At 28.8% G+C, this 16,388-nt stretch overlaps 1 protein-coding gene across 1 annotated transcript; it reads left to right on the top strand.

Annotated features, from left to right (window-relative positions):
- Positions 1–318: 318 nt before the first annotated feature.
- On the top strand, positions 319–16,319 carry PmUG01_02021000 (conserved Plasmodium membrane protein, unknown function; the record flags this gene model as incomplete). The annotated part of the gene is given in 6 exon segments (XM_029008687.1): positions 319–622; positions 954–1,126; positions 1,410–2,765; positions 3,168–3,917; positions 3,931–16,004; positions 16,283–16,319. The coding sequence occupies 6 exon segments, from the start codon at positions 319–321 to the stop codon at positions 16,317–16,319; spliced, it is 14,694 nt and encodes a 4,897-aa protein (XP_028860222.1).
- Between the last annotated feature and the right edge of the window lie 69 nt (positions 16,320–16,388).

Below are 16,388 nucleotides of genomic sequence, written 5' to 3'. Positions count from 1 at the left end.
ATATGAATCACATAAGCTTTTCGTTAATATAATTTTTATGAATGCACACAAATGTAATATTAACTTAGAAATGTATATATATATATATATGTATATACATATTTATATATGTATTTATATATAAGTATATTCTTAAAGAACTCTTCCTTGTTATGAATATTGTTTTTTTGTCAGTATGTTCTCAAATGTTATTGAAGAAGTGAATTTCACAAAAATTAAAATGCAAAAAAATAATATATCACTTTTTCGTTGAGTGATATTTGATAAAACATTATTTTATGAAAAGATGCCCATTTATTTTCTCTTGCTTCAATAAAAATGATGAAAATAAATAAAGTGTTAGAGGTTGAGGTAAATGAAATTGCTAATGACTTAAACATATTTTATAATAATAAAACCAATGAAAATATAGGGAGAATAGAAACAATAAGAAATAAACGTTGTTCTAACAAGAGAGCAGTGTCAAAATATGATAATACATTTACGATTTCTTTAGAAAAGTATATTTTTATTTGTATACCTTATAACACCACCTGGAGACTATTCAAATACAACTGTAATATGCAATATCTACTTAAAATAAAGCATGAGGGCAGCGATAACAATAATAATAATATCAGTTGTAGCGTTCGAAGCATTCTCTATTCCAGAATATACTCTATACATATACATTACACATGCATATACATATATGTATATATATATATATATATATATATATATATATATATATGTATACCAACCTTTACATTATATATATAGAATTGGAGTGTTCCAGAATAGAACAATAAAATAGCACAAGAACCACGTTTTAACACTATTTCTGTAAAACGTTTAAATAAAGTTATGTTCATGATGAGGATAATTAATGTGCATGTGTGTAATATACAAACATATATATATATATATATATACATATTTATATGTACTTGTTTTCTTTCCAACCTGCGTAGATCCTTACAAAATTGATAAATGCATCAGTATTGCCAACTTGAACGTGTTAGTGCTCCAAAAGAACAACCAAATATTTGTACAAGAATTTGAAGAAGATTATAAAAACAGCCCCATAAATGATATAAAAATATTAAGAAGACGCGATTTTTCCATATCTGCCCTTTTTTTCTGTGTATACAATGGCTCTATTTATATTGTCGATAAAAGTGGGAAATTATGGGTTAATGAAAAAAAAAATCAAAAATGTATGCGCATATATGTGCATATGTGCATATGTATATATTCATAGATACAATTTCATGTGAATGGGATATTTTAGAGGATGTAGAACACCCTATTATTTCCTAAGCAAAAAGATTCACTCTGTATTATATATGATCATATTGATATTTATATTTACATTATTTTTTTTCACTCTTTCATTTTTTCCTATTTTCGTTTTTACTTTTTCAAAGGAAATGGATGCAAAACGATCAGTCGACCCATGCGCTACGTTAAGAGAAATAAATAGTTTTGACTTTAAAAAAAATAACGAAATCTTTTTTAAAATTGAAAATAAGGATAAGTTAATTATTACCTATTGTGATGACAAGATAGAAGAAGTCCGCATAATTATTTACAACTTAATAAAGAAAAAATATAAGGAAGTTCATATAAATGTGCCTCCTTATGTAGAAAAAGAAGAGGGTAAAACACACATTGAATGTGTTGCTTTGAATAGGAATTATATTGTCATATTATTTAACACGAATGAACTGATAATTTATAAGAAAAAAAAAAAAAAAAAAAAAGAAGAAAGTGGAGAAAAGATCGAAGATAAAGAAAAACGTGTTAACTACGAGTTTTATAAATACCTTGATAAATATAAGTCTAGCCAACTCAAATATTTTAACAAGAAAAGTTTAAAAGAAATAGAAAGTTATTCGTTAGAGTACATAACGAACGTAAGTAAAATATCGTCCTTAGAAATAAATGAGGATAATGATCTATTCATAATTTACAGTGATAGTTATTTATCGAACACATATTTTAATGACAGTAGTTATAAATACAGATCACTAGTTCGAAGTGCAACAAATACGTTAAATTCGTATTACACTTTATTAGAAAATTTTTTTTTTTCAAATTTTTTAAATCATGATAAACATAACAATAATTCTTTACTAAATGAAATTAACGAACAACTAATTAAAACTACGAATTTGCGTATGTGCGTAATCAACATAGGAGATAACGAAATAAATACCTTAAATATAAATGTTGATGATAAAATATATTCTATTTATAATAACTCCATCAATATTCTAAAAGATAATTTTCTCAAAATCAATGATATGCAACTAAATCCAAGGGAAAAAATGAACGAACTGTTAAGTTTTAGTACATATTTAGATATACACCATATAAATCAAAATAAAAAAAAAAATTTTAAGAATGAATTAAATGGCGATCCAAGTGAAAAAAGTTTTCTAAATATCGATTTTTTAAAAGATATAACAAAAAGCAAAATATTTCCTGATGATATGCACGCGTACAGTAATATTTACTTATGTAGAATGGACAATTATTATTTAATTTTGGAAAATTTATATGATAATTTTAATTTAACCTTATATGAAGTAAATTTTTTAGACAAAATCGATTTATTGATATATCAGTTTTTCTACAATTACTATGATGCTGTATTATTAGCTGAGCGAAACCAGCTAAGCTTATTTCATCAACTTTTTGTTTATTCCATTTATGATTATGGGGGAAGATATTTTGAAGCCCCTTTGACCGATTATCAGGTATGTCCACGAAAAAAAAAAAAAAAAAGAAGAGAGAGATATAAGGAGATATAGCAGTTACTAAAATAGAAGCACCATTATTACGTGTATACGCACACAAAATTTGCTATTACAGATTTGAATTTTTAATGTTAAAATAATTTTTTTTCCCTTCTGTTTTAATTTTGATTTTACTTTTACGTTTTCTTTTCTTTTCTTTCCCTTTTTTTTTTTTTTTTTTTTTTTACACGACTCGAAAAGCACACTATGTTTTGAGACCACGTTTTGTTGTTTTATATGTTTGCATGTGTGCAAATTTTGTTCGTAGTATTTTTATGCAATTTTTCGTCTTTTTTTCCCCTTGCGAGTGTTTGTTCTTCCAATTTTCGCTTATACACAATGATATTCCTTGTGGGAGAATTTTTGCCTCTTTTTTTTTTTTAGTGCCTATTTAGAATTAAAAATATATTTGATTTCCTGGAGAGGATCGTGGAGTATGATCCATTTTTGTTTAGAAATGAAGACGATGAGAAGATAATTGAGTTGTTAAATAAAAAAAACAATGTATCATTGAACAAATGTGGATGTATTCCAACTAACTTAAATATAAACGAAGAAAATAGTAATTATCATAATCTGTTTTACATTCTAAACGACACGAATGATAGTGCTCCCTCAAAGTATGTAAATAATTATTACAGCATAAAAAGAATTGATTCATCATCTCTATGTAAGAATATAGATATAAGCGTACAATTATGTAAGTTAAAAAATGCATTATATTGCTCCTTGAGAGCTATAAATTATGTTTTGAAGGAAAGTATAACAACAGATTTAACAACTTCAAATGATAGCGAAGTGATAACGTCAAATGATAGTGAATATGATGAAGAGAAATTCGCAGCTAAGTTAATAAAAAGCAAGAGGAAGCAAAATTCAAATAAAAAGAGAAGGTATTATAAATTAAAGAAGCATAATAGAAATGAGAATAAGGAGGGGTATGATCAAATGGAGGAAGGATCATGTTATTATGACAATGAAAAGGTTAGTGACTCGGCAAATAACGTACAATGTAACGAAGATGAAACAAATTGCATCGACAGTATATGGGGATTGTCCATCGATGAGGAAGATCTACAGAAGGGAGATTTTTCCATATATCCTAAAGAAGAAGCAGAAATAGAAGAAAAAAAAAAAAAAAAAGAGAGAAACATTAGGGGGAATAGAGAAAAATATTGTGCGCTTTTACGATATAGATTATAATAGTACATTTTTCCATAATTTAATAGCAAGTATAAATGACGACGAAAATAATAAGAAGAAACTATTGATGTACAAAAAGGAAATAACTCGTCAAATATACAAGTATAAATTGTATGAGTTTATTATGAAATTGTTAGAGAAAGAAAGAATAAGCAGGAAGTACCATTTGACCACTGACGAAATAAAAAAAAAAAATTTAGACAGATCTAAATTTAGTAGTTCTAGCTATAGTAATAATTATAATAATAAGAATAAATTTTCGGATATACTGAACATATTTAAGAAAAACACAAACGACTTAATACATATTAATGAAGAAGAAAATCAAAGCAAAAGTGGTACAACCATTCTTAATTGTACTAAAAATAATTATGAAATTACTTCATCAAATATGTACATAATTAGTTGGACGAAGTTTAAATATTATTATTCCCCTTTTGATATTGTAAAATATTTCTTAATTAATCGTAACTATATTTTAATTAAAATTTTTTATAAATATTTTAACATCTTTATTACGTATAATTGGAAAAAAATATTTGACTACATTCCTTTAAATACAAAAATGGAGGAATACTTTTATTTGCTACCAGTTGTTGGAAAGGTAAAAAATAGGCAAGACACTAATGTGTTGATGAACAGTGATGAAGCCTCTTCGGAAAACGTGCATGTGGAGGGTAGCACCATTGTTAAGGGTAGTAGTAGTAATAATAATAATAATAATAATAATAATAATAGCAATAAAGACAATAGTAATAATAGCAATAGCTATAAAGACAATAGTAATAATAGCAATAGCAATAAAGACAATAGTAATAATAGCAATAGTAATAATAGCAATAGTAATAATAGCAATAGTAATAATAGCAATAGTAATAATAGCAATAGTAATAACAAAAATGATCGCCTATCTTTGGAATCGCCAATCAGCGTCAGTAATGAAACAATGTTCAGCACTTCGTACATAATAAATAAGTTTAAAGCCACCATGAAGGAAGAAATAGATGTAGATAATTTGTTTTGGTTTCATAGAGATAGTGCAAACAAGATTGATAATTATGATATACACTGTGATGAAAATGAATTTCTAGAATTTTTTATAAATAGAAGTATTAATATAATGAAAAAAACGCACTTAATCAAAAGCCGTCTTTTAGCCTTTGTCTACATTTGCTTAAAACAAATAAATGACAATAATGTTTATAAAATATTTAAGTATGATCAAAATTCAAAGAGGTACATATACGACCCATTGTATTTCTGTGAGAAGAGAAATTCGTCAACTACTTCGGACCATAATAGTGTTTGGGGTATAATGAGTATGGGAGAAACTGGGGAAAATAAGAATTTAAGTGCACGCGAAAATGACCACACGTACACACATCCAAAGGGAGGGATGGAACAGCAGTGGAAGAAGGGAAAGTATATTGTAGAAAAGCAGTATAACGAAGGGCAGAATAATGCACGAAATGAGGAGACGCCCAATTTCGGGGATCCCTCATTCGTGTCGGACAATCTGCTTATAAATTTAAAAAAAGAAAAAATAAGAAACAAAAATTTTATATTAATATATAGCTTTTTTATACTAATTAAAATGTATATCCTATGCAAAGAAAACCACAAAAATATAAAGTTAGAATATTTTTTACAAGTAGATATATACAATAGGTTATGTCTTATATTAGACTTCGACATTAAGTTCATATCGTATGAACACAATCAGGAAAATTATATAAAAATATTTTATGACAAAATTCAAAGCGTCTTACAAAATTATACTTTTATTAATGAACATATATTATTATGTAATAGTAAGAATTATGTAATATTTGAAAAGGATGTAATTAATTTAAACTATAAAAAGGCCTCTAACCTTTTAGAGAGCTTATGTATTAACATTCTATATACCTCTGAACAGTTGTTCATAATATTCTGCTTAAAAACACTAAAATTGTTACAGTGTAGTAATATTAGTAATTCGGAAAAAGGATGGTACAAAGGTAGTGCGCCATCCCACATGATGATGCTAAGCGAAAGTTTTAAACGAGGTACTACAAGAACGACAGAAAGAGAACTACAACAGGAGGGTGAAACAAAAGTTGAAGGATTAAGGATAGAAGAAAGAAAAAACAATAGAAGGAGAAATGCGGAATTAGATAAAATATTAATCTTCTTAAAATATATATACTATGCTTATGAAAAAAAAATTATTTTTAATGATGACTATGAGTTTTCTTTTTTCCTTCTAATAATTTTCTACAAACATATGCATATTAACTTGCTTCATTTTATTTCTATATTTAATGATTTTTATAATTTGCTCCCAAAAAATATTTACATAAAGGGGCAAAAACGTGTACAAGATGAAGAGCCTCCAGGGAAAGAGGTACAACACTACTTGGCGGAAAGCGAGTTATCTTCGCGGGTAAATTCGTCCAAATATAACGAAGACGGAAGCGAGCGATTTAACCTAGAGGATATTTTTAAAAACAGTGAGAATGACAGAGAGGTGATAATATTTGACGATCACTTGAATCATATTGTTAATTACTATTATGATTATGTGATTAAGAAGCGAGGGGAAAAGTGCCAGCAGTTGGGTTCGAAGAATGGCGGAGAAGCACAGTTAGGGGCGCTAATATCCACAGGAGAGAGCGAACAATGGCAAAACGTAGATCAGTGCATATTAATGGAAAAATACCTGGACATATTTGAAAAGCATCTAAATTCACTGGAGCTAATAAAGCATTTTAGGAAGGACTTTTCTTACCAGAAAGGGGTAGAGGCGGAGAACGAGGCCGAGTTTAAGACAGAGATCAAGTCAGGGATAGAAGCTGGTGTAGGGACAATACAAGAAGAGTTACAAATAAACATAGACATTATCATCAGCTCAAAGAACAATGTAAAAAAGATAATTATGAATATATACAGACTATTTAAAATGATTTTTTTGCATACAAACTATAAGGACACAAATTTCACGAAGAACGGTTTGCAGTTGTATTACAATTTATTCGATTCCATCGATGTGTATTTATTTTTTTTTATTTTGTTTTACATAATATTGTATTATTCAAATGATTACGAATATTTGTATGCTTTTATAAAGTTTTATTATAAAAATTACAAAGAGTTAAATAAGCAAGATGAAGGGTTTACATATATAGTTAATTACCTAATTGTGAATAGAGTAAAAAGTATAACAGCACATGAACATTTTATGGACTTTTATAATTTTTTGAAAAAAGTTTATTCGGACGAAATTAGTTTGGCTAATTTTAAAAAGAATAAAGAACTACTTACTAATCTTAGAGTCCTACTACATATTCAAAATATTATAAATAAGAAGAAGTGCATAACATTTAATGAGCACTTAAATGGAAGACAAAATCAAATGGTATCATCAAGCGAAGATATATATAAATCCTTTTCTAAATTAATTTCTCAGTCATATGAGAAAAAAAGCAGTGGTGACATTACCCTTAAGAGGAAAAGGGGTATTGGAGAAAAAAAGGGGTTTTCCTTTTTTTATAGAACTATTGTTTATGATAGCTATATTAAAATTATGATAGAAAAGAATAAATTTAATATATTTAAAAATATCATTGAAAATGATATATGTACATGTTATAATTATAGAAAAACTCTAAAATTAATAAAGCTGTTAGAAATAAAAACTGACCAAAGTGGTCAAAGTGACCAATTGATGAGCTGTATCTTGTTTGTTCTGTACATATTACAATTAAAGGAAAAAACAAACATTATTTCTTTTTATCTGATTCTTTTTATAATATTATTTCGAGATGATAAGTTAAAAAACAGGCAGAAACAGTTTGTTGAAAATGTAGTTATATATTACGCCAACTTTTCAAAACAGCCGGTTAGTTATATTTACAATTTATGCATGTTCCTTTTTTCATGTCTGTCTTTAAATTATTCACCTTGTTTGAGTATTATATATAAGTCTCTCGTGAAAAGGAGAAAATATGTTGACGCAGAAGTAGAGGGAAAAAGAGGAGGAAGCAGAAGAGGAAGAAGCATGGACTACCGTCTCGGGAACAACCAGTATAAGAAAAAGTTCACATCACTTTATGAGTTTCTAGAGGAGACAGCAATGGATGAAAAAAATAAAGCAAAAAAGGCGAAGGGGGATAAGGATACGAAACATGTGAAGAGTGTGGTGCATATGAAAGATACAAATATTGGGCGTACGAGTGGTGGGAACCAAGTCAAGGGAAACAAACCATTAAATATGCATAATAACTACAACATAGATCAAACGGATGAAAGTGGCATATATGTGAATAATATATTAAATGCTACCGTAAGTCAGGAAAAAAACGAAATGATTATAGAGAATGGAACAGACGGTGGGCATGAGTACATAAGCGATATTAACGATAACAGTAAGGAGCACACAAGCAACTGTAAAGAGAAAAATGAAATAATAAAGACGTTTGATAAACTTGTAGAAGGAAAAACTGATGAACTGTATAACAACTGCTACATGGATAGAATTGAAAAGAACAACTTTCATTTAAAATATAAAAATGGTATAACAACTCGTAGTACTTCTAAAGAGAGAAGTAATTTACAAAGGGGAAAAATATCACACATAAGTGAGCACAATATTGGTATAGAGGATTACGAACGAGTTACTCACCAATTAAATGCACAAAATGAAATAGACATAATATATGAAAGAAAAGAGTTGAATAAGATTGACGAGTTGGAGAAGCTGGAAGATAAAAAAATAAAACCAGCGTTACATCAGCGTGATGGTATTTCCAACGTCATTTGTACGAATTACAGTACTCACTCAGATGAACACATTTTTGACGACTATCATGATGGTTTAAATAAATTTAACTTGGGTGAAGCGCACAATAATTACAATGATTATGACAATCGTGACTATTATGATGATTATGACTATTATGATGAGCACAACGATTCCTACGATTACGACCATTTTGACGAGAGAAAATGCTTGGATAATAGTATTAACGAAACATATTACACCGGAAAGTACATTCATAGGAAGAGTATGTACGAATGTCAAATCGATGGTGAAAATAAAAATGAATTTTTTAATATTAGTTACCATAGCAGCATCGTAGGTTTTGAGAAAGAGCAGAAAAGTCAAGCTAGTGGTAGCACAATAAGAAGTGATCATTGTCGAGAGGAGGAAGAGCTGATGGAGCAACTATCTGATGATGATAATGACTTGAAGGTGAAGGAACATGTTGACACATATAATGTAGTATATAACCACAATGGTGAAAAACGGAGAATGGAAGAAGATCTCTTTCAAGAGAGCCAGTACAATGAGAGTAAAATAAATGAATGCGTAAGTGGACATGTTGGAGGACTTAGGTACAAAAATAAACAAGATGGAAAGCATATGTACTACTACAGCGATGTAGGAAGGAGTGAAAATCAGCAACACAACAAATGGACAGTATTGGAAGCAGAAAAAGTTGGCGAATGTCTTGAAAACAAGGATGATTCGTATTTAAATGAGGGAAATAGCATATGTAGTGGCAAAAAAGGGAATAACGGTAATGTTAGTAGTAACAGTAGTAAGAGAAATAACAATAGTGACAGTAGTAACTGTAGTAACAACAGGAACAGTAGGCATAATAGGAACAGCAGTTACAGTAACAACGCACTAACTTTTGCGCTAAAAAATGTGAGCAAGAAAATTAACAAACATAATGTTTCCCTATGGGATCTGGATGGTGTTATTAAAACGGTTAATAAAGTGAAGAAATTCTTGAAAGGGGAAGAAGGGATAGAAGAGGGAGTAGAGGAAGAAGAGGAAGAAGAGAAAGAAGAGAAAGAAACGGAAGGAGAGGAAGAAGAGGAAGAAGAGAAAGAAGAGAAAGAAGAGAAAGAAACGGAAGGAGAGGAAGGAATGGGTGAATCAGAAGAAGACAAGGTAGATGCAAACGATATAGCCACACACGAAGTATTCGAAAACGGGGTGGCCTCAAACCAGGACACGGAAGTAGCCAACCTACATTTACATTACTTCAATATGGAAAAGGATAAAACGAAGGAGGATCAGAATGATAATAATATTCTTAACGATAGAAGCAGCATGTACAATTCATTACTTTATAACGACATGTACTTTGCTTTTGTGTATATCCTAATGAGAGAAGATTATCCCTTCATTTATATTTTTATAAAAAAAATTATTCTCAACTGTTCAATTTCCGTTAATAGAAAAATTAGCATATTTGACACCTTCCTGTTTAGTGTGTACGATTCTAGCATAATAGATGAAAAAAGTGAAAACATCCAGGAAAAGGAGGATAAGCTATTTTTAAAAAAATTAGTTTGCATATTAATAATTTTAAGGTACCTACTACACTACTTGAACATGCACAAAATTAACCAAATTGATATTAAAAAGTTATTGTTTGAAGATAATTATAAAAAAAATATTGTAGAAAAACTAGACAAAAAAGCGTGTGATGAAATTTTAGAAGTCTTAATAAAAGTTGTAGATATATCGAAAATGAATTTGCTATATGTTAAGTACAATTCCATTAGAGAGGAGAATTGCATTTCCTATAATTTACAGTTAGGTGATAATAAAATAAATAAAAATGCAGAAGATTTATTTATTCACAAACATAACATATTCAGTAATGAACATACCAAAAAAGAAAAGAGACTTCAATATATGTTTGAAATAGAAACAGAAAAAGAAATTTTAAATTTCTTCCAAAAAATGGAAAAAAATTCATTGCTTTGTTACATACTAACAAATTTTCACCAATTAACTTTTAATTTAAATTTTGTTTGTAAGATATTATATTATATATATGAAACATGTCTGTATTATTTGTGTGCCTCTGTATATTTTTTAAAAATATCCTTTTATAATTTTAGTATTGGAAATCTCTTTTCTTCCGTAAGTAGAATAGTCAAAAAATTTTCGAAAGATCAGCTAATAAAGAAATTAATTGAAGTAAGACATATATATACTTTCTTGAACGAGCAAATAGAGTTGGAAAACACACAAAAGATGAATTATATTCATGATACAAATGGTACTTACTCAAATAATAGGGATAACCAACCTATAAAGAGAGGGAAATGGGCAAAGCACATACAGATACAGTTACCTGGGTCCACTACTAACACTCACCAGATAGAACGTTTTCCACTTTGTAAAAATGAAACACAAAACACAAAAGAGGCATATTATAATAATCAGAAAAATGGTAGTTCAACGTATTTGCATATAATGGACGAAAAAGAGGAGGAAGATTCATATAGTAGAAAAATCAGCATGCTACACAAATGTAAAATTATAAACCCCTTCAATTTTTACATTAACGAAGTAGAGAATGTAAATATGAATTTTCAAAAAAAATATAGAAGTTTACTTCAAAGGAATAATAAACAAGTGAAAATATATAACTTGGGAAAAAAAGAGGCATATAAATACTTGACCGATTTGTTCAATAAGTGTAATATATTTCCGTATTTGTACGATTTATGTTTTTTACTAAACCATTTAAATATATATTTTGATCCTTTTTTTTATTCAAGTGAACAGAATGATGAAACTGTGCAAGATTTACTCGACTCGTCGGAGGATGATTACTTAAAATACTTGTTACTTATGATATTAAAAAAAAAAAATGGTTTTCACATTTTTGAAAAAATTAATAATGCTGAAAATATTAATAATTGTAAAAATATTGAAAATAATATACATAAATTGTTTTGCGCTAATAGAAAGTATCACGGTATGTTCGTAAACTTTTACATGTACCACGTCTCAGTAAAAGTAAAAGAGTCAATAAGTGAAGACAATATAATACAATTATTTGACCATCTTTTGAACATACAGTATAATATTGTTCAGAAAGATATAGAATTACATTTCAGCAAATGGCTATTTTTAGGAAAAAAAAGCATAAATAGCTTTTTAAATTTTTATGCCTTTCTCAATAAATTTAATATATATTATCCCCAACATTTCGTTAAGTTACTTGTAGATAATGTATACCAGTTGGACATGCTGTTGTTACTCCTTTTAACACAGATAAGGGACAACACTAATTTGAAATATATTCTTCTTAAACTTTTGAAACTCGCTTTTTTTTTTTCAGTTCATAGGAATAATTTTTGTATAAATGACCTTTTCTGTTTTGTTGCTTCCGTATTGAGCGAAAAAAATGTGCATTCATTTAAATATCATTTTCTTGATATGGCGTTTGAAAGGGATAAAAATGCACATGACAGACTACAAAAAACACCAATAAATCATCTTCATGTGAGTTATCAACTAAGGGATAATGAGAGAGCACATAGTATTCGGCAGGAAGCTCCTTCAAGCGAAAAAGAAGACAACATCGGAGGGTTATTACACATTAACAGCTCCACTAATATTGACGAGGAAATGTACCTAGACAAACACGTTGAAAGTATGTACGAAAGTGAAAGTGTCTGTGAAGGCGGTGGTGATAGTGACGATGGTGAAGGGAAACAAGGAGATGCCGAGGTCGCAGTTGCATTTGCAGATTCCTTATATGATGAAAAGAAGAGTGAAGCTAGTGCATGTATAGATGCCACCTTAGCGGGTGTTTACGCAGATGAAGAGAACGCTATTGTTACGGATATGCATAAAATTTTCTGCAAAAGTGAATTATGGAACAAGGACTTGAATGACTACACTAAAGGAAGCACAGGAAGCAACGAAAGCAGCAGTAGCAGAAACAATAACAGTGTTAGTAACAACAATCGTACAGATGAATACACGATTGAAGAAATTGAAAGGGTGTCAAAAGGCTCACAAGCGGGTGAAAAAAGTTATAGGGTGATAACCCACTTTTGCTTAAACTATTTATCCATCAAAGTAGTCGTAAAAAATATAATAAAGAATGAATTGAGCAGTATTTTATTTTTAAAATTTTCCTTTAATGTAAGTATAGTAGGTATATACGAAAGGGCTAAACATATTTATAAATATTTATACAACTTAGGGGGGCAAAATTTTTTTTATTCCTTGAAAGTACTAGTTAACTTATTAGTAAAAAATAAGAAGAGAAAGCAAAGAGATTACTTGTTTTATCACTTCTTTATACTACTCTTTGTTATATATTATATTAAAAAGAATGTATATAGCTACAATGGGGATATGTGCAAAGGGAACAGTAGAAATGTTCGTTTTTATTTTAAAAATGAACCAAAAAGGAGGATTGTTCAATCTTCTTATGATACTAATGATAATGTTAATGTAAAACTCATTTCTAATTCTACATTTAATCTAGATGACACGGTTAATGACAAGGTTTGTGTATTGAAAAGCCTAGTGCTACTACTATTTATCAATTTAACTAATATATTTTTACCCTCAGTCAATAATTTGTACTTTAATAAAGAAAAACATTATGTATTTATTAACGCTAATAAGGAAGTAATGATAAAACACGATGTGCATGAATTCGTTTATCTAATATTAGACTTCGTTCATACAACTTATGTAAGGGGTTACGAGTTTGTGTACATGAGCATGTTGTTTCTGGTTGAGTACTGTGTGGAACTATTCTTCAGTAGTGCAAGTGGTAGCAGAAGCAGTGGTACTGGTAACGTAATGCCTGTGAACGTGTCTTATATACTAATTTTTAAAAAGATGCAAAGTATGATTAACGAATATATGAAGGACTATGACTTAGTGCTAGAGGAAAATCAAAAAAGCGTCTTAGGTTTTATAAATAAAGAAACATACGACCGAATTAGAAATATTTTAAGTAAAATATATTTAAAAATTTTAATGAACTGTGCTAAATCCATTGTGCTAGTTTGTAAAATCATGATAGGTAATCGTCTAAACATTGAAGATGAAATGAGTGTATTGAAAAGCATAAAAAGTGATATACTATACTTCTTTACATGTAATTATGCCATAGTAAAATCAAATAAAAAAAATATACTACAGGAAAAGAGTTTTAAAAAATCAGAAAAGGAAAAGAAATATCTATTTCAAAAAAAAATATCATCATTTATTAATGTCCTTCTAGTCATTTTAACTTACAATATAAGCTCCTTTAAAGAATGGGAATATTACCAAACCATAAAGCAAATACTTACAGATAACGAGTGGTATCATATATTTAATGCAAATTATATAAAAGAAAGGTACGAAATTACATTTTTGTGTAAAAATTGTTCTAAAGGGGGAAGAGATGGTAATATTGATGAGGGAATTACTAGTATGGATGACCTATACTCCTCCTCTGATAGCTGTTCAAGCGAATTAAATGAAACGCTAAAATATTACTCCTTAGAAGTTACTAAGAATTTGAGTGACGATAATAAAAGGGATGTGCTAGTAGGTGAAGGCGGGGTCATGTACAATGGAAGTAACAACACCAGTTACAACGCCAGTTACAATGCCGCTTTTAAAATGGTAGATGGTTTAAGTTCTAATGAAGCAGCATACAACACAAGTGAAAATGCACTAAAGAAAAACAAGAAAGGTTATAACGATTGTGAAGAAGAAGGTTATACACAAGAAAATGTTGAAAGTATGGACAGCAGACGTTTGTATGAACCAGACAGTAGTAACAGTAGGAAAGTACAAGGTAAAATAGACTTAACTTCTAATGGATTTAACCATCATAATTATAATCATTTTGTGAGTGATACATTAAGAGGGGAAAAAGAAACGGAGAACAATGGTACTAATGATGATCATTTAGTAAAACTGGACCATGCTGACATGAGTAACGACGAAGACGAAGACTTCCAGTTTAATACTTCCAAGACAAGAGAAACCATCTTAAATGAATATGGTAAGGGGTTTCTTTCATACTACATAAATAAATTAAATAATAATGAAAACTGTGAAAAACATTTTAAAAAAATTTATAGAAAGTCAAAAATGATCAACTTGGAGAAATACGCAGTATATATTTTGAGATACTGGGATATTGAAATAAGTTATTGTACGAAAAATGCACAAGGGGAAGGAAAAAAAGATGATGAATATGAAGAAGATGATGAAGAGGAAATGAAAGGGGAGGAGGAAGGGATACTCATATTAATATTTTTTGCTAATTATTTTAATTTCTTTCAACATTTTATAAAGTATAAAACCATTTTAAAATTATATATGAATAATGATTTAAATGAGGCAGATGAACTGTTAGGCAATAAAAGTAGGATGTGGAACTGGTACAGGAATGATGTTAAAATAAAAAGTACCATCGAGGAATATTTAATGAAAGATATATTGTGTAACAATTTTTTTTTGTGCACTGATAAAGATGATAGATTTTTGAGAGGGGTCAATAAATATTTGCACAAAAGAAACATAAGCACAAACCGTTATGCAGTTGATAACAATATGAAAATATGCTTTTATTTACATAATTATCATAACAATAAGTACAACGCAGACTTTCTTAGAAGCTTACATATGCAATATTATCATTTTAATAAATGTCAGAAGAGTGGTCATAATAGCAACACTGAGGATGAAATGAGCACAAATGATGTGTATGCTAATACAGAAAACAAAGAGCATAGTATTAATTTCTCCCCAAATAAATTTGATTATTCTCAAAATCAAACTTATTGTACAAACGAACAAGTTAGCTATGAATGTGATCAATTTCCGCTTTTTTTTCTAAGCTTCTTAGATTTGTACAAACGTACTGTGGATGTGTATGACTTTTACTACCAGACTGTTATTTATAAACTAATGAAAGAAGAAGAATTAAATATTAGTAAAATACAACTCTATTATGAGGATTTAAGAAAGTATTTTAAGAAAAAGTTGAGGAGTTACGATTTGTACTTGATGCTCTTTTATTACCAGTATTTTATCTTTCAGTCTATTTGCAGCACAAACGCGAATGCATACGCAAATGAAAACTCAAGCACAAACAAAAACACAAACACAAGAACAACCTTTTTGAACAAAAATGAGCAAAAATTTATTGTCTACTTGTGGATTAAGTTAACACAATCCCTCTTAAAAAAATACAGGTACTAAATGGAACGAAGAGGGGAGAAAAGGACATGAACCTTTGAACTTATATATTTGTGCATATGCGCTTACGTGAGTATTTTATGCTTTCCCTTTCATTTCATAACAATAAATATCATAACTAAAATAGCTAATCCTTTTCTCCTTCCTTTTAATTTTTAGTTATACATTTATATATGTGTACGAGTATATGTTTATGTGTGTGTGTGTGGTATATATATATATATATATATAATATATATCTAATTTTTTTTGTTTTTTAATTCTCTCCATTTAGGTTTTTTAGTAGTAGAGCCAATATAGATAAGTCTTAAAAAAAAAAAAAAAAAAAATTATTATATGCTTCCCCTTTTGAGGAGTATTAAAATTTATTAAAAAAGTAT

This window comes from Plasmodium malariae (assembly GCF_900090045.1).
Source record: "Plasmodium malariae genome assembly, chromosome: 2".
Lineage (NCBI taxonomy): Eukaryota > Apicomplexa > Aconoidasida > Haemosporida > Plasmodiidae > Plasmodium > Plasmodium malariae.
The sequence above is the reverse complement of the archived record's forward strand: the minus strand, read 5'-3'. Positions and strand labels throughout refer to the sequence as shown.